Raw genomic sequence first — 19,030 nt, 5'->3', positions numbered from 1 at the left:
CGAAGTGCCGCCATGGCTTGTGTCGAGCCCGTACTACTGCATGGATCGGAAGCCTGATACCCGGGCACCACCAGACCGCGATGGAGTCAGCCCAACAGAGACACGCCGTCGAACAACCGTCATCTCATACAAGGAATGAACAAGACTTTGTACCAGTCCATGAGAGCTATACTGCCCGTCAGGAAAACGACGCCCGTCACTATCCTCTACCGCGAGAGCGGGATATCACCAGTCGATCAACTCTTGGGAAAACGGCGATGGAGATTCTCGGCGCGGCTCAAATCGCTCGACGACGCCCATCCTCTTGCGAGGCGAATGGTAGCGCCGTGTCAGCCCACTTATCACGATCTCATCAAATGAAAATACCAAGCATAAGCAGAAAGCAGCTTTAGAAAACGTCTTCGACGTACAGATGAGCTTCTTACATCGTGCCTCCGCCCTAGGCTCTTCCAGAAATGCTTCCAACAGGAAGAGATACCACTATTGCAAACAACATCGAGGAAGGAAACAGCCGACGCTTTCCTCATTGGGTGCGGTCGCCCGACCCGCTCACTCTAGTTGTATACTCAGATACCTCTCTGTCCTCTCAGGGTGTCGACAACTATGGTTTCACTATTCACCAGGGCAGCTTCCTCGTCCTCGGTGGATCAGATCGCCGTGTACCTGCAGAGGTCTTTGAAGCCGAAGCTACTGGAGTACTGGAAGGCGCCTTAATCCACAAGATGTAGCAACACAAGACATCATAATCTGCCTAGACAACCTCGCGGCCTCAGAGTGCCTACGAGGCACACCTTCCGACTCCTCTCAAGATGTCTTTCTCGCGTTCCAGGCCCTAGCGGCATCACATGAAGCCGTCCAGGTCCATTAGGTGCCAGGACATACCAATATTCCTGGCAACGAACAGGCCGATAAGCTGGCAAAAGCAGCATCTTCACTTCCCGAGTCCGAGGGTGCTCGACCGCCAACGCTGGCCTACCTGAAGCTCTCCAGACTACGAGACAGCAGCGTCTCCCATTTGCTGCCCCCTAGCGGGGAGCCTCTCTTGAACGACCCGACCATCCAGCGAAACCGGACAGCACGCTTGTCTTAGCAAGAGCCGAATCCCTGATCCTCAGAATCGTAACAACCCCTGCACACGCCGGCATTGCCCTTAACGATGGCGATAACTTGCATCAAGCCCAGAGTTCGTGCGGCATAACGACCTCCCAATCTCCCACAATTTTACGACAACTCTCCTTCGCCAGAGCAACGAAGCCCCGGCCCAGGACGGAGATGAGTTCTTGGGATATTCAGGCCCATTACACAGCTCATATGACGACCAATGGCGACAACGAAAGGCGAGGCATGCAGTATTCCTGGTCTCCCGGTAGGCATCGATCTACCAAGAGGCAAGCTAACGTCTTGAATGACAAGCCTCCAGTTGATGTCGTGGACTTGGCACTATTCTCAAATAGGCGCTTGGCCATAGCTTCTAGCCCTCTTACGATGAAAGTCGACCGTCCTTCTTCCCGCATGCGATAGAGATATCTACCGAAACTTGTACCACTGCAGATATTCGGCAATGCTCGATAGTCTAGATACAGTGCAAGACCCCCTTGATCGCGCCACCAATACTACTAAAGATGCTATCGTGGTTGTGGCAGGGAACCGTGACATTCACGTGTCTCACGTCAAGCTCAAGGTTCTTTTGTAATACTGACCTTACAAATAGTGTGCTCAGCAGCCCAAAGTCCTCGACTTCAAGCTTTGCATTATTGAGTTTACGCAATTCTTTACCGCGAGAAATGATACAGACTTGGATGCTACGTCATTAGACTGACTCTTCTAGTGGACTCATCTCGCGCCCAGTCTACTAGTTAACATCCGAGTCAAAAATTCTTCCTCCGCCATATCCATGATGGTTTGTACGGATATTTCACTGGGATGAAGTCTCGCCAGACTTGGCCCACGACCAGGCCTAGCCTGGGCATGTACATGCGAAGCCATCACCATACGCAAAGAAATGGTGGTCGACTGATCTCACTAAGCTTCGTAGGGCGTAAAGCTTCTGGAGAATATGGCAAGGGCCCGGCATTGGGCTGGCTAGCGGATCAACAGTCTAGAAGACCGCGCCAAAAAAAAAAAAACAGCCCAAGAGTATCACGATGCGATCAAAAGACAGAAGAAGATGCACGGGGACAACTCCCTCGTCGATGGTACCAACATCTGGCAAGCCGCCAAGTACCTCAAATCTGGATTAGGGGCGAATGGTGATAACGTGCCTCCGCTGAAAAGAGCTGACGGACGGCGCAGGACAACGTCGAACAGGCAGAGGAACTGCTCAGAATCTTCTTCCCACCGCTACCGACAGACATAGAAGACGAAGGCCCGCGACTGCAAAGTGGTCATTATGGTCAGCTTTGACGCCCAAAGGGCCTTCAATGGGGTGTTCAAGGATAGGTTGCTATAAAGACTCGAGGCGCGTGGTATATCTAAGGGGCTAGTCAAGTGGATCGATGCCTTCTGCTCGAGCCGCACGGCGACCATCGTGCACTTTACCCGTGTCGTCGACCGTTCTAGCCGCATACCGTTCACGATCAAGGGAGATGTGATCAGACCGAAGCAGAAGGCCGAGATCTTGGGTATCATTATGGACGCGGGACTGGTGTTCAAGAAACACATAGCTGAAGCGGCCATCAGAGGTCTCTCGGCGGCCATGTGCCTGAAAATACTGAGGATAGAATCCCCACCTACGGCCAGACAGCTGTTTCCGGCGACTTTTGCTCTGGCGATAAACTACGCTTCGGTCGTGTGGTCAAATGCACGAGGCAAGAGAGAACTGAACTGGCTCAGCAGCAGCGAGGAACGCCAGCGGCATTGTTATCGCGACCAGCGCTTCTGACGGAGGAGGTCTAGTAGGTATGAGCGGTATTGTAGCCCAAAGGCAGACAAGACAGTGGCCAGGTACTCAATCACTCTCGGGTCGCGAGACGATCGGAACTCGTACACGGCCGAGCTGGAAGCGAAAACGACGGGATTGCTATGCATGCCAGATGGTCTTCAACATCGAGAGCTCACGGTGTTATCGAATAGCCAGTCGTCACTCAAGGCGATTGTACGACCACGACAGCAGTCCGGCCGGGCCATCATTCGACAGATCTGCGAGCACATCGAACGATTAAAAAGGGACAACTACAGGGTCAAGATGATCTGGGCACCATCTCGACAACATGAAGGCCTCAGCATCAGCCGTGAAGTTAAGGGACAAGCTAAGAAGGCTACTAGAGTAGAATGCGCGCCTCTATCGCTATCGTACCAAACCCGCTCTACGCGGCTCAAGCTTACAGCAGCACAACTACATCAACAGCGGAAACTACTTAACAGTGTAGGCAGCTACTCGAAGCGGATAGATTGAGCTCGGCCAGGCAAACACACGCAAGCACTATACGACTGTTGCAAGAGCCAGGAAGCTGGCGTGCTCTCACGACTCTGTACAGGTATGACGAGGATCAACAGCTACCTAATCAAGATTGGAGCGACAGAGTCGGATATGTGTTAATTTGAATAAGCACCAGAGACACTGGAGCACTTCCTGTTCCGACGTAGTAGATGGGAAGCAGAGTGTGAAGTTATGCGACATGCTGGACAGAACATGATCGGCAGCTTTTTCTTTCTTTTTGGACGGAAGGTCGGCGTAGGACGGAACAGAATGGACACCTAGCCTAGAGGCGGGAGCTGCTCAACCGATCTCTGTAGTCGCGTACTGCTCAGGGACTCTCCTTTTTCTTTGCAGCCTCGGCTGCAGCATGGAACACTACCATGCTTCGACATTTTGTCTCACTGGCTGAGATCACTAGGCCAAACGCTGGGTCGAAAAGGTACAGAGCTTACCTGGAGATCGTGAGACGGGCCGGCTGCCTTGTCCTTAGAGTAGCATTCTAGTCACCTTGGGCTTTTGCTTTGCGAATGGTTTTCCCAAGGATGCACGGTCCCAGAGCTACAGCTACTAGCGTTCTTAGGGTAATGCGCCTTGTGTCTATGGTATGATGCATAAACTAGATTGGAGACGCTGCTGGAGGGAAGCTCAGCTAAGATCAGCAGCTGTATTGATGTCGATGGGACGTAACTTCACCGACAGCTACCATAGGGCGAGCTACGGCTAGGGAGGTGCCTTTTGGGGAGATGAGGAGACAAAGCTCGAGCATGCATACAGCTCCGACGCAAAAGGCCTTAAAGATGATCTGAGCGAGAGTCAGTACGGCAGCGATTGTAGTTAGTTAAGCCCAGCACGTCAAGTGCCCGAGTAGGAGACTTTTCGGGGCCAATGCCCCCGCGGACAAAACAGATTAACATCGCATCGACTTAGGTGGAATACTTCACTTGATACTTGAATTAAGATCAGTGCAGAGGTAAAGTGGTTTCTTGGATCGGAATCCAACTTCTTCCTGCTGAATATATCAAGTTAGTAGGTATGTGACTTGGAACTGGCGACACAATCAACTCGTTTTTACTTGAACAAAATCTACCGTGGTTTCTGAAGAGGTCCGTTTCGTGTCTACCAAGCTCCTCGGACCGGTAGCGTTGCACAGTCAACTTACACACGTCATGTCTGACTTTTTAACTCCTCGTCAGTATCACCTACGCTGTTGGTGCTTGAGAACGACTACTACAGGACACGGCACCTTGTGCTGGGGGGATATTCTTGCCTCCAGAGACTTGAATCTGTCTCATACTTTTATTTCCTGATATCTAAGTAAAGACGCCAATGGTACGGACACACAAATCGTCTAAACATCATACATCACTGTATCAAGGCTATATAAAGACTATCTACAATTGACTGCCAAGCGAGCGTCATGATCAAAGTTGTGCTAAAGGTTATCTTAGGTCGTTATGTAAGTTTTGATAACGTTTTCAAAGTCATCCTAAGATCCGTGGCAACTTGATTGACTATCAGGAAGCTATCCTGCTAGCCTGCTCTCCTCCCTCCCCCTACATGCTGTCGGTGAGACAAAGTATTCTTTATTGAAAGACACAGACACCTCAAAGCCAGAGAAATCACCGCGGTGCACATCAGGTACTTCTCCAATAAACGTACACTCTTTAGTAGAATAGCGAATGTTATTACGCGAATTCCTATCAGGGCTCAAAAGCTTAACTTACATTCTCCCGTGATCGATGGTGTTCAGAAAATCAGGAAGTTCCAACCCTTCAATTCCATGACTTTTCGCCAGTGAATATAGGGCTGACCTGCCTCAGACGTCGTGGACCCGGATGTGCTGACGTCCGAGAGATTATCGTTCTGAATCCACACCTCGTGCAAGACAGTGGCTAGACGTTCCATGGTGCCAGATCTAGCCGAGTCGCCCAGTTGAGCCAGACGATACTCGAAGAAGGCTCGGAACGTGCTACTAGGAACGCTGACGGAGCCGCCAATGAGGTAGACCCAAGCAACGTTGCGGTCAAATCCATTGGGGCCCGAGGGGATGTGTCGAAGGACTGCTGTAAGCTCCTCAACCAGGTCCGTACAGGTAACCTGTCTGGGGTTGAATCCAGGGAGGAGAACTTGAAGGAATATGCGAGCAGCAATACAGAAAGCCAAGGTTATGCCGTCGGAGAGCTGCTTAGGTGAAAGGCTGCCATCAGCAGTGATGGGCATTTTGGAGCCAATTTCTTTCATCTTGGTCAAAAAGGTCTTATTAAGGACAGAAACGTGTTGACCAAGTGTGAAGTTGGTCATGCCGTCATTCTTGAGTGACTCGAGGCAAGCAATCTCAGAAATGAGGTACATTACCCCGTCATCACAACCCATAAGCTCACGCAGACCAGGGCTAGGGCTGTGGCTGGGGTTGAAGATCTCATCAAGGGCAGATACGAGCTGGCATAGTGTGAGGTTGTCCATGCCGTCATTCTTGGAAGGTTCGAGGCAAGTGACCCCAACAATGAGGTACTCACGTAGGCCAGGGCTGGGGTTCATCAGGGAGTCTCTCTTTTTACGGTAAGTGTGGCAAAATTCGGGTGCTCGACCCTTCATAGTAGCACCAAGAATGTCAACCCATGAGCAGAGAGATATGTTGAAGAGAGTTTGCGTCGAGGCCCTGTCAGGACCAGAGACAAGATTATGGAGGTCAAGCTTTTGTACCAAGCTGACAACAGACTGGAAGTGCTGGTCCCAAGAAGGGTCGAGGAAGCCATCGTCATGGCGGCTAACGACAGACTGGAAGAAGATGTGGCCCAGGGTTGCCTCGAGAATTTGCTGGTGGTTCTCATCCTTCTTCAGAGCGTTGCAAAAACCCAAGACGGTAGCATAGAGATGACGCTTGATGTCATGGTCAATGTCCTCAGTAAGGGCCGAGCTATTGGTATGTGATTTGAGGTGTCGGGCAGCGACGCCGAGGCAGCAGTGAAGGTAGGTGCTATTGGATCGGAGAGCAGCGAGAATTAGATCGGTGCACTCTGAGCGGTGCCGATCGGACTCAATGATGCGGAAGATGGTTGGTAGAGCAGTTTGAATGAAGTGATCCAGCAGGCCCTGATCCTTCTCATCTAGCTGAATCTGATCTTCAAAGTTTGGAGCGGCAGGTGCAGTGGGTGCAGTCATATCGACACAGTTCTGTGACTCAAGGCGTCGATGATCACTTATATGGCGAGCTGGAATAGCAAGATGTCTTCTTTGGAGATTAAGATTTTGAGTTATGATCCAGGTAAGACAGTACAGCTAAAGCAGCGTTGTCAAGAGATTCTGATGGTAGAGTAAGAGTTTCGAAAGGAGAAATCGAGAAGGTCGGCTACAAGTACTTGTAGAGCTTTGTTTTTGTGATTTGCATCGCTCTGCATACTGTTCGAAGCTCCAAACGACTGTCTTATATGTTACTCTATTATTCGTCGCTAATCACCATGAAAACACTTCTTAATCATACCCCACTACAGACCATCCTCACAAAAAACACATAGCAAGCTTGGCAGTCTCGAAGTAGCGCCGGACTTGCGGACAAACAGAAGTCTCCGTAAATTGAATCCAATAGTCATGTAAAGTGAATGTTTCAGATCGCAGAGGCCCCTGCGCCCTGCATATCTCAAAATGGCTAGCAGTTCTTTGAAGTATAACTCGTCTTTCCCTCTCGTCATCGTCCAAAGACGTGGAGGGGCGTATGGGGGGTCGAGCAGTGAGGAAAGCCTTTGCCGAAATGTAACATGCCGACGAATCATGGGTCATCAAGGGCGAAACTAGGTAGGTGTGGCTGGCGGTGCTAACTCTATGAATTAGCTTTGACTGTTTCATGGCTAGTGCGTTTGGCGTCCATTTTAGAATACCCCGCGATCCGTGTGTTTCTATTCCCCTTGTGGTAAAAGGCGTGTAAGGCACAGTGCAACAAAGCCTGGCTGCGCTTCCGGGTTCAGTACAGTAGGATAGCCCCTCTACCCCTCCATACGAAGTGTAGATGGCACGATACTTCCAACAAGGGGCTTATCCATCCTAAAACGGAAAGTTGTGTGCGGGGTTCCTCAGCTGAAAGAGGTAACGAGTAGTGTTAATCGATCGGATGGTGTGCTGTGCTGTGTTCTTGGGTCCAGTTTCTTGATTCACATGCTTATCATGCCCGTCACAAGCAGGCAATGAGGACTCGGGCTACCCGCAGATCAACCAACTTCTAGCGAGCCGGGCATTGAAAGACAGTGACAAGGTGCAAGGTAATCTACAGCGGCAGGGACGCTAAGGCTGTGTCGATACTAACACAGAGTCCCTCAGCCAGTAGCTCGCTAAATCGCTCGAATGTCGGCGTCAAGACAGCGGGCGCGGCTCCTTATATCCCCTGTTGGAGCTTATCAGGATGGGCTGATGATGTCGTCCAGAGATTTTTGGTACGTCGTGAGAATTAAATCAAGACTTGACTGGCGATACGTATACATTATGCTCCTGTACCTGCTGCAGTGCTTTTCGGATTGGTCAATAATGGAAGTCGTTTTCAGATAAAGCTCTGACGATTGTCCAACTCATTTACTGTCGCACGCTGTCAAGGGCTTATGGACCCTGGCCTGATACATACTGTAGATATTGAAGATAGGATATGGTGACCCGTCGCCTGCGGACCTGCCGCAAGAGAAGCGTCTCGCGTACCTCTAGGCTTGAGCCAACGAGTTGGCGCACTTATCAGAGGAACAGGTGTGCCGATCACTGCGTATTGTGTTTACGATACGGGCAAAACGGTAAGAAAAAACGTACCTACAGGTCCTGCATGCTCGATCAACCTATCGCGGGCCAGCGATTGACCTATCGGATTTGGTATTCGCTTCAACTGTTTGCAAGGCCCCATGTCAAGACTAACTATCTTGCGTGTGATCCTGGTCGTGTTCGATCCACATTTCCATATTAGAGATCGTCCCATCCGTGCTGGGGCTCATACATTCCTGCAGTCCTGCCGGGCTCTTTGTACGATTTGACCTTTTGTGAAATGTGTGAATCATACCTTGTAATAGAGAGCGTTACATTGACCGTAAACTCAAGTGTCTTGCGTGAACACGGGTTTCCTATCCGGGCAATTATCCTTGAAAGGGTCCGTTGCCACATGGAAAGTCAAGCCGATCCTTACAGGCGTTGAAATCATTGCCGAGATCACAGAGACGTCCAAGGGCTGGCCGTTTGCGATGATCAGTCGTACTAGTCCAAAGTCTAAGTAGAGACGACTATGCTGTTGATCCTGGGCCTCCCTTCCTACCGAAGCCGTTCTAGATACTTGATAGCCCAATAGAAGCTTGGGATGTGAAAGAAGGACAACATGAATAACTCGGGAAAAACGCGATTGCCCCATTGCCCAAATCGCTCGCCGCCATAAAGGACTGTCGAGGCGATCACCTAAGAGGAAAGTGAAGCGCTTGGGAGAGAATCAAGACTGGTCATATTCTCCCGCTGGCTTGATGGGGCGACCTGGCATGGATTACAGCCCTGAACTTATTGACAAACAAGCCGCTACCAAGGTCTTTTTAAAAGTCCTTATAGGCTAAAGAAGACATCGCTGTAGCCTTTGGTGTCGTCGGCCGCCCGCCATCTAAGTAGCTAATCTCATGCGCAGTTCAACGTCTTTCGGTGCGCAAGTGCTGTGGTCCGTTTAGCGAGGGACGCGTGTGTCACTGCCAAGCTCCAGCACAAGCTTAATAGCCGAAGCAATCCACTTATTCAAGACCATCACCTGGTAGTAAATGAGACTTTTTCGTTGTCTCAAAACTTCTGCAGCCAAACTTCAAGGCGTTCTAGCCAGGCATAAAGACGAAGCCGAGGCTCATAACCTTGCCACCTCCTCATCCCTGCGCCTTCAACATGCAACCACTCGCATCGTCCCTGCATGATAGATCCCTGTCTAGCCCACCACTGATATCTCACTTTCCTTTTTGAGATACTCGAGCGGATCTAAGAGGACCTCGCTTAACCTCTAGTCAACTTTCGTCCAGATCAAGCACTGCATCATAATCCGCAGCAAACTGATAGTGTTCCTTCTCATTTAGAAAAAACAAGTGGCGTCTAGACTGCGTCTCGCCCAAACAGATGTCAGTCCAAAGAGACGCACATAAATAGAGTTTCGTACGCTGCGCGATCCCATACACGCCAGGCTAAGAGAACTGACGAAACAAAGGCGTAATAGTAGATCATCTTGGCGCCGATCCCTGATCGATCTTCGCAGCTGCATGTCATCACGTGTTAGCTATCAGCAGGGGTTTGGTGGGCTCTGTGTGTCAAAGGCGGGCGTGAAACGAGGAAACCATCGTAATAGGCATCATAGACATGGTTCATTCAAAGAGCTGGAAGCGAAATGCTAGCCGCACATGTCTCAGGGCCAGGCAAGCCAGTGTGTTTCACCTTCTCCGCAAGCCTTTGAGGGATTCACAATCCTGTAGTTCTAGTCATTGGTCAATTAACTTCAACTCTTACACGAACGCATTTGCAGCTCATCGAATCGCTGGTTGGTCTCTGTACTGGCTATCCCATGTATCAAGCTCCCACTCTGTTCTTTCAACAATCTCCTTTGACCAACTCGCCTGCGCAATCCAATATCGGATACCACTCCCACCTCCCTGGTCGGTCCAGTTACCTTTTCTTCCCCTGCTTTTCACCACGACCATGCCTCGACCGAATCCCCCTAACGCTTCAGGATCTCGCAAGATTTCGTTCAATGTGAGCGAGCAGTATAATGTCCAAGATGTTGTCGGCGAGGGTGCTTATGGTGTAGTCTGGTATGTAATGTTTTTTTTGTCGCAAGATTCTTGTACGATCTACGACATACGCCATGCATTGGGTTTTAACGCCCTCCAGCTCTGCCATTCACAAGCCCTCAAGCCAAAAGGTTGCCATCAAGAAGATCACTCCTTTCGACCACTCCATGTTCTGTCTAAGAACTCTACGAGAGATGAAGCTATTGCAGTACTTCAACCACGAAAACATCATCTCCATTCTCGACATTCAGAAGCCCCGAGATTATGAATCATTCAACGAAGTCTACATAATCCAGGTTTGAACTACTGGCCAGCTAGCCAGCGCTCTGCCACTATGGCAACATTAACAGTAGACTAACCAACGATACAGGAGCTGATGGAGACGGACATGCACCGAGTCATCCGTACCCAAGACCTTTCTGACGACCACTGCCAGTACTTCATCTACCAGACCCTCCGCGCCCTCAAGGCCATGCACTCAGCCAACGTGCTGCACCGAGACTTGAAGCCCTCCAACCTCCTCCTCAACGCTAACTGTGATCTCAAGGTCTGCGATTTTGGTCTTGCGCGATCCGCTGCTTCGCAGGAGGACAACTCCGGTTTCATGACTGAATATGTCGCGACTCGATGGTACCGTGCGCCCGAGATCATGTTGACTTTCAAGGAGTACACCAAGGCTATTGATGTGTGGTCGGTCGGCTGCATTCTCGCCGAGATGCTAAGCGGCAAGCCCCTATTCCCTGGCAAGGACTGTMAGTGATTRCTGAAATRCCTGAGACGRYAGAGCYCTKTGCTGACCATWTGRCCGCTAGACCACMACCARTTGACACTCATTCTGGACGTGCTGGGCACGCCCACTATGGAAGACTACTACGGAATCAAGTCGCGCCGCGCTCGAGAATACATTCGATCGCTTCCCTTGAAGAAAAAGGTTCCCTTCCGAACTCTATTTCCCAAGACCTCGGATCTGGCCCTCGACCTGCTCGAGAAGCTCCTCGCATTCAACCCCGTTAAGCGCATTACCGTGGAGGAGGCTCTGAAGCACCCATACCTGGAGCCTTACCACGATCCGGAGGACGAGCCAATTGCGCCCCCGATCCCCGAGGAGTTTTTTGACTTTGGCAAGCACAAGGAGAGCCTGAGCAAGGAGCAGCTGAAGCAGCTGATCTATCAGGAGATTATGAGGCAAAAGTGAGGCATAGTTAAACACGAGGCTGATGTTAAGAAATCATGATCTGAAGAATATTTGTGGAAGATTGTCACAAGCTTGGGGATTAAACATGAGGGTAACATTATCAGTATAAAGTGATGCGATCCACAGATGTTGATCAAATTTCGCGAATGAAATGCTGTGTCCTACTTGAATACCATATCCTGAGCACAAGATAGTCCTCCAATTTCGATATCATCTATTCTTCTATCTTGAGTACATGGTTGAATGGTAGATATTGTCCTTGACATCCGGCTCTCAGGGATCCAACAGTAGATTTTCGATGTCCGTGGGGGCAGTAGACCCTAAACCGAGGGCTTAAGGCTTCTTACAATAGTCTGCTCGTCACCCCCTTCTGACATGAGATTTTCACTTTCATGTACAGGACTGGTAGAGTTCAACCCCTCAACCCCCTCATGACAGCTTTCGGTTAACTCCTACTTATTCCCCATTTCCTTCTCCTCCACCATGGTTTTGAAGATCTTTGAAATGCCTTCTTCAAATTGGTCAGAGTCAAATGGCGCTGGATCAAGATGTCTCCGAGTCCAAATGCGAATACACCAAGTATGCGACGCTACCACTTCCTCATCGTCAAAAAAACGAGTTGTCCTCCTTTCTTTCCCAACATGGTAGTATACCTCCATATCTTGTAAATATTTACCGATAATATTTTGAGCGAGTTCCTTCAGGTCAAGCCGCCTAGCACTACAGGTACAATTTCTCGCGTAGAAGGGATCATAAGTCTGCGAAGTGCTAGCACCGGGAGTGCGTACCAGCCCAAGTCCTCCTCTAGGAGGTATCACGAACTGCAGCTGCGGCTCCGCATCAGAGAACTCCATTTCTGATTGTTACTGGACCACTTTAGCTTCAAGCAACTTTCTCGGCGAGGGAAAGCGTGCAGAAAATAGAGAAACGACGTACGTCAAAAGGGATTTCGGAACGCCGTAGGAGAATGATGGCCTGCCTCTTTTAGCATAATGACACTTCGATTCGCTCGTGGCAGCCGACTTACTCGGAGACGGAACTGAACGATATGCTCCAGTCCACGATGGAATTGTCAGGAGTAACTATTGACTCTTGACTTCAACGAGAATGGAGTAAAGGTATAAAGAATAATGTGAAGACCCCAAAAGTACGTCCATCACACGACCAAGGGCCACCTGCCCATTTTATATTCACTTCCCCCCCCTCGCCAATGTATACGTACCATTACGTGATCTAGTTTCTGTGTAGCCACCCATCTTCTAGCCGTGTCGCTATCATCTTGTACGCTAATGCCTCGATGATACGATTCATCACCCGTGTCGGGAGGAGTATTTCCTCGGCCATCTATGGCTATGATAATACGGATTCCTGGTCATGAGACCCTCGACAGTTTCAGCTGCCACACTCCTATCAAGCTCCAATATGATTATGAGCGGGGTTACACCAAGCTCGGAACCAACTCAGTTTGAAACACCCGCACTTGCCCAAATCACACACTAATAGGCACGGCTTATGGTACTTACTTCTAGCGACCAAGCTACTCGCAATGATGTAGCTCGCATTGTTGGATGAACCAGAGTTTCGTGTCGGTTAATTCGGAGGAATGCGCTTAGGGATTGACTCTTTGTGTAAATCTAGCTGTGATTTGTCACAATGGTGAGGAGTGCCAATATAATCCGCACTACCTCTTGGTTTTCTTTAGTATACCAAACATACGCGCAGCATTCCACCATGGATATAGTGCTTCAACGAACCCTCAAATCAAACTTCAACAAAATAGAGCAATGGCTTCAAACATAAGGCGATGGACTTTCGTCTCAGTCGTCATCGTCATGTGCCCATAGAATCCCAGTCTTGCTGTCGAGCAGACCATCGGCTACCGTCGCGGAACCAGATTCCAGCAGCTCGGAAACTTCCGAGTACACGGATGTTGAAGCAGCCTCTTCCCGATATCTCATGTGATGTATTCAGTCGTACTAGTAAGGCAAAGTATCACCGCAGCACAAACCTTCTCCTTCCTCTCCTCTGCCCTAAATAGTTTGACCCATTCGATAGCCGTTGATCGAGCCAAGGACGATGAGCTAGGAATGCTTCATGTGCGTCCGTCAATCCATTTCGACTGGTACGGTCGCTAGGTGACTCTGCGGAACTCATCGCTCACAGCCTCGGATGACCGAATGATCGTATGACCCGTGATCATCAGAGAGTTTAGAGACGCCTCATCTGGTCTGTGATCCACTGTTGCTAACGAGTTTCTCTGCTCTTGACGCTGAAATCGGAGGGATTGCTTCGGCTCTCAGGTCGAACCACGTATCCTTGGAATTTAGGGCCAACAGGTTCCACAGTGTACTTATAAAGGCAAGAGGTTGATTTGACCGGGCTAGGAACCGAGTCAACGCAACAAACCATCGTGACAAGCTCAAACTCCAATTTAAACAAACCAATCGTGCCGGGTTCCGGGTCAAGAGAACCGAGGGGTTCCGATGAGTGTCATGCACCTTGCCTTCTGTTAAAATGATGTGGCTACTCTTCTGCATCCTTACGAGGGCGGCTATACATACCACTGGGTAAGATTTCACTATTTTGAACTACTCAAGACTCCGATACACCGATAGCACTTTTCTTGTACAATTACCGGGAAGAATTCTGGCGATCCTCTCCGCTCATGAAGAAGTCATACTTACCGATCCACTCTTGCATGTTTTCTAGATGCAGCCATCGGAACTCACACCATCGCACGGTCAATTGAAATCGCCCAGGGTTGAGCGAGTAGCATGTCTATGGATAAGGAGCTATGAATGACTCGTGGCCAGCTATAAAACCGTTTCTATCCAGCAACTACTAGTCTGGCTGATTTCCCACTTCACCTTATCTAGAGACACCGGTTGCGATCAAAGGGTGGACCTTTCATGTTGCTTATAACGATGTCCTGGCCTGGAATAACTCGACGCCTTTTAGATAATACAAGAATCATTCCGAGTATCTCAAACCATCGTCACCACAACATAGTGTACAGTCCCTTGGGCCTTCGAAGCCATTGAGTGTTCAATCACAGGCAATCTCAACCCCATTCGCTGAGAAATAGGTACGTCGTAATTGGTATTCCGGCGATGTGAGAAGGAAAGGCCTGGAAAAAGGACTCCAAAGCATGGTAGTGCGCGGCTAACAACCACCACGCCTAGGCCCTTGCCGGTATGACAACCTGCTCAAACTGATGAATACGAGTGGCTTCAGCGTGACTAGTTACCTCCAAGCCATACCCAACAGCTACTTACCTTGCAATATCGGCTTCGGAGTCCAAACCCAGGCCGATTTCGATACTGGTAACGCGCCTACACTCTGGGAATCGCACATTTCCATCTTCCAGGGTTATTATATCCTTACGATTGGGAGCTGTCCACTCGAGGGTGAAATCAACGACGTATGGGATTCAAATACTTCCACAGAGGGGGCAAGAAATTATCAGTCAGTCGCCAGCTTGAACAGAGTCTCGTTTGATAGCACGCCGATGATGGCACAGGTGCAGTTCGACCCGAGCAGGGCATACGAACTCCTTGAAAGCCATTTCCAGGCATGTGTCCAGCCAAACATTTTCCCGCTTCTCAAACACGATAAGGATAATTCATTCAAGTTTGATCTGGACTCATCAGCTTTCTACTCAAACAGAGCTTACCTACATAGCTGTTTGGTTGTGGCCGCTCAGCACCTTAAATCGTCATGCGGTCATGCTCCCATTGGCATTTGGGACGACGAAATCACGAGACATCGTTGCGGCGCAGCTACAGCACTCAATAACGCATTTAAAGAAAACGAGAGCCAACAGCAAATTCTTGAAGCGACACTAGGGATCATCTCTCTAGAAACCGCTGTCGGCACATGCGACAATCTACTGGGCTTTTCATGGGACCTACATTTCGAAGCCGCCACTCAATTGCTACGGAGGCTAAGTCCAGGCGCCAATCCACTCGAATCTTCCATGGTTTACCCACAGATCCCATTTCATAAAGCAATCTATGCATGGGTTGACATACTGGGTGCCACAATCAAGGGCCGGTCACCAAAGTACGCCCACATATACGAGGAGAAACGCATCTCCCAGCTTAGCCCGGGCCTTGGCCTATGCGAATTGATGGGCTGCGACGACAGGGTCATGTGCCTCATCTCTAGTATCGCTCGTCTGGAGTTTCAGAAGAACGGCGGCATGAAATTTGGCCCTCTCTTAGAGTCGGTTGCTGAACTTGACAAGCACATCGGCAAGTCTAAGTGTGAAAATTTCGAAGCGCAGATGCCCTTCGAAACCACATGCCAAATCTTGATTCCACAACTTCGCAAAAACATAACCATGGCTTTCCTCATCGCTGCACGCATCTACCTCTATAGTCTGCTTCCAGGATTCCATCCCACACAATCCCATATTGTGAAGCTGGTCGATCGATTAACGACGGTTCTTCAGCGCATTCCTACGGGCAACGACGGGTTCGATCACAGTATAACATGGGTCTACCTCATTGGTGGCTCAGTCGCCATTGCCAAGAGCCCGTTCCGGTCTCTACTCGAGGGCCGAATATCCGCTCTACGCCTTATAGGTAGATTTGGCAAAATGGAGCGACTCCGCATTCTCTTGTCCGAGGTATGGGCCGAGAATGATAAGGCGGAGTGCCAATATTTCTCCTGGCGCGACGTTATGACAAGAGAAAGATGGGAGCTTTTGTTGATCTAGTTGCCGATATTTTCGCACCGCCAAGCATGTTTCCCTCATCTTTGATAGTGAAATAAGCAGTTTGAATGTCTAAGACCAATGTGGGAAGTTTTACAAACAGGTTGCTCTTATCAAAGTGTAGCTGACGCTTAATCCAGCAAAGCGTCCAATTGCTGCTTTTAACCAATCTTAAGTATAGCTTTCAAGCAGCACAACCGGCCAAAATCTGGTATCTGGAGCAACAGGCAAATGGAAAAGACGCGGAAACACGCATCAAGGTAGTAATTATGAGTTCAAAACTTTGACACCTAGCGATGGCAAAGTTCTTATGCATGCTGTCGCACACAAGAGTGACAAGTCTTGAAAGGCCGATTGCTGATATGGTGCGACGATTTGATGGGCACCACGCGCCATGTGTCGCGCCTATGACGTTTGATCTTCATATTCTCCGCGTGTCTCAAACATCGCAGAAGATTATCGACTTGGAGGCTAGCCTTGCCTTGACTTATCACTTGTGCTTTCTATCTTTCTATCGCCACACTCAAAGGACGACCATTTGAGCTAAGCGTGTTGACTAGGTCTTGGCCTCGGCGGCTGTTGTAGTACGTCGGTTGCGTCATATGCCCCACAACCTACGAGCAAAACTCCCGTAGTAGACGGATCAAAGCTATTGACGACGATTTACAGCGAGATAGGAACAATCGTGGATATTTTGCTTTCCTGGACAATGCTTGTTTTGCTGGCTTGTCTTGAGATGTGCCAAGACGAAAAGAACGAAAAGAGGTCAAGACTTGAGAAGGGAAGCCAGTGGTTTCTGCGGGTGGTATCAAAGTGCTTAGTCTAGACGTAAATTGATTTGAAACTGGGTGAGTTTCTCGTAGATCCGCTTTTGTATCCTAAAAAGGAAAATGAGATACCACTAGTGAGCTGAGCAGGGTTCTAATAGTTATGCAGGGACGATGCGAGCGGCATCATGCAGGTGAGAAGGTCATGCGCCTCGGCTTCGTGCTTCCGATCTTCCAAGCTTGGGTGGAGCACTTAAAGGTGGCTGCGGAAAGTTTTGAAACAAGGGTAAAGTTTACCATCGTCGTCTTAAAATAGTGGATTGCTTCGCCTACTGAGTCTGTGCTTAACGTACCACCGCGCTTGCACGGAAGAATGTCGAGCGTGTGCATAAAATTCGCTACCTGGATATTAGTTATGTGGAAGGGAAATAGCGCTAGAGATTGTACCACGCCAGGATGTCGCATCAAGCGTCGACTTGGCGGCGGGCGGCCGACATTACATAGGCTAAGGCGTGTCTTCTTTCCTGAGGTTTTTTCGGGCCTCCACTTATTGAGCATGGCTTTAGTAAGGAGGGACGGTCAGTCTCAACTACATTGTCCTCTTTACCAAGACATCAGACAGGTACGACAGGTTGTCTTGCAAAGGGCCAGCCTTTGGAGGTCTCTGTGGCCTAGGTAGTAGGTTCGAGGATTTTTAGGATCGGCACGACTTTCCGCGTGGCAATGGGCCCTCCCTACAGTAGTTACTCCGATAGGAAACCCGCGTTTATGCGAGGCACTTGAGTGTCTGATCAAAGCGACCCTTTCTATTACAATGCATGATTCAATCATTTCACGGAATGTCAAATCGCGCGAGGAGCTCGGCGTGGTTACAGGGATTCAAGAGCCCAGCAAGGATAGACGAAGTCTAAAATGAAAGTGTGGATTGAAACTTTGTTGTTCTTGTTCGTTCGACATGGGTCCCTGTTGACGAACTCTTCAAGCAAGCTTAGGTACAGAGTCCGATTGGTCGATGGCTGGTCCGCAACAAGCAAGTCGATCTTCTGGTACTTCTTGCCATAGTTACAACAAGTAGTGATTCGCACGTCTATTTCTCTGATACGTGCACGAAGCAGTTGGCTCGAGAGTATATTCCAAGCCACCGTACATCACCTTGTTCTCTGACCACTGTACCGATAAGTTTCGCTCAGTGCGCTTCTGCGGCGACACCTGGATCTATGAAACATGTCCTGGTGTAGTACGTGCAGACAGTGATGATTAAGATGACGCGCCAAAATGGCGAAGCTCTCACAGAGCTTGTATCTGTCTTCTCATGCTGAGCTTGCTGAAAGTTGGTCGATCTGCGAGTGACCCACGCCCTCATTGCCTGCTTGTGACGTGCATGATAAGCATACATCTTTGCCCAGACACTACACTAGCTAGAATGTTGTAGTGTGTGGAATCCGGTTTGTTCATGACACCACCGTAGAGACCCCGCACACAACTTTCTGCTTTGGGATGATAAGCCCTTTCTTTGAAGTATCGTACGTTTACACTTCGTCCGAAGGGGTTAGCCTGTGTACTGGACCTTCATACATGGTGTTTACCAGGAGAAGAGTAGAGGCACACCGATCGCGAGAGACTGGGTATGAAACGGCTAAGCTAGCTAATAGAGTTGGCACCTCCAGCCGTTTCTCCCAGTGTTCCAGATGATAGTCCATTCTACATCTGATGGAGGCTCTCCCCACACTCCCCTCCACATCTTTGGACTACGACGAAAGGCGGGTATGGGTTTTAGTTGCGATAATTTGCCTGTTTCTCGTCAGCCCGTTCAACACACACAGGACGCAGGGGTCTCTATCTTGACGTAGCAGATGCCCGCAAGCTATTGGACTCGATCTACTGAGGTTTCTGTCCGTCCGAAAGTCTAGCGCCCGTTCAAGACTGTCAAGCATATTGCAAAGACAATGGTTCGGAGCTTGGACTAGTATGTAGACATGGCAAAGCAAAATTGTGCAAGTATTTGTAGCCGCCTTTTCTCAATTTCCTCTGTCGGACTTCTTGCCTGTGGTGTACCGTTTTGTCTCTATCGTAAATCCAAGCCTTTGATCTTCGAGATAGATATCGTGCTTCCCCAGCCCTTTTCAAATCAATCATCGACGCTTAGGTTTGCAGACCAGTGTCGAT

General features: G+C 49.4%; 4 protein-coding genes across 4 annotated transcripts; 3 read left to right on the top strand and 1 right to left on the bottom strand.

Annotated features, from left to right (window-relative positions):
* Positions 1-455: 455 nt before the first annotated feature.
* On the top strand, positions 456-2,881 carry FMAN_14198 (uncharacterized protein; the record flags this gene model as incomplete). The annotated part of the gene is made up of 3 exons (XM_041825558.1): positions 456-695; positions 2,293-2,392; positions 2,484-2,881. 3 exons carry the CDS (start codon positions 456-458, stop codon positions 2,879-2,881), a joined length of 738 nt encoding a protein of 245 aa, XP_041690926.1.
* Positions 2,882-5,164: 2,283 nt separating this feature from the next.
* FMAN_14199 (uncharacterized protein) lies at positions 5,165-6,580 on the bottom strand (the record flags this gene model as incomplete). Its single annotated transcript, XM_041825557.1, has 1 exon — positions 5,165-6,580. The coding sequence occupies one exon, from the start codon at positions 6,578-6,580 to the stop codon at positions 5,165-5,167; it is 1,416 nt and encodes a 471-aa protein (XP_041690925.1).
* Positions 6,581-10,093: 3,513 nt separating this feature from the next.
* FMAN_14200 (pathogenicity MAP kinase 1) lies at positions 10,094-11,380 on the top strand (the record flags this gene model as incomplete). The annotated part of the gene is made up of 4 exons (XM_041825555.1): positions 10,094-10,206; positions 10,286-10,481; positions 10,556-10,937; positions 11,052-11,380. 4 exons carry the CDS (start codon positions 10,094-10,096, stop codon positions 11,378-11,380), a joined length of 1,020 nt encoding a protein of 339 aa, XP_041690924.1.
* A 3,214-nt stretch (positions 11,381-14,594) lies between these two features.
* FMAN_14201 (uncharacterized protein) lies at positions 14,595-16,100 on the top strand (the record flags this gene model as incomplete). The annotated part of the gene is made up of 1 exon (XM_041825554.1): positions 14,595-16,100. One exon carries the CDS (start codon positions 14,595-14,597, stop codon positions 16,098-16,100), a length of 1,506 nt encoding a protein of 501 aa, XP_041690923.1.
* Between the last annotated feature and the right edge of the window lie 2,930 nt (positions 16,101-19,030).

The sequence above is a fragment of the Fusarium mangiferae genome, assembly GCF_900044065.1.
Source record: "Fusarium mangiferae strain MRC7560 genome assembly, contig: FMAN_scaffold022, whole genome shotgun sequence".
Classification (NCBI taxonomy): Eukaryota; Fungi; Ascomycota; class Sordariomycetes; order Hypocreales; family Nectriaceae; genus Fusarium; species Fusarium mangiferae.
Note: the sequence above shows the minus strand (reverse complement) of the source record. Positions and strands in the feature narration are given on the sequence as shown.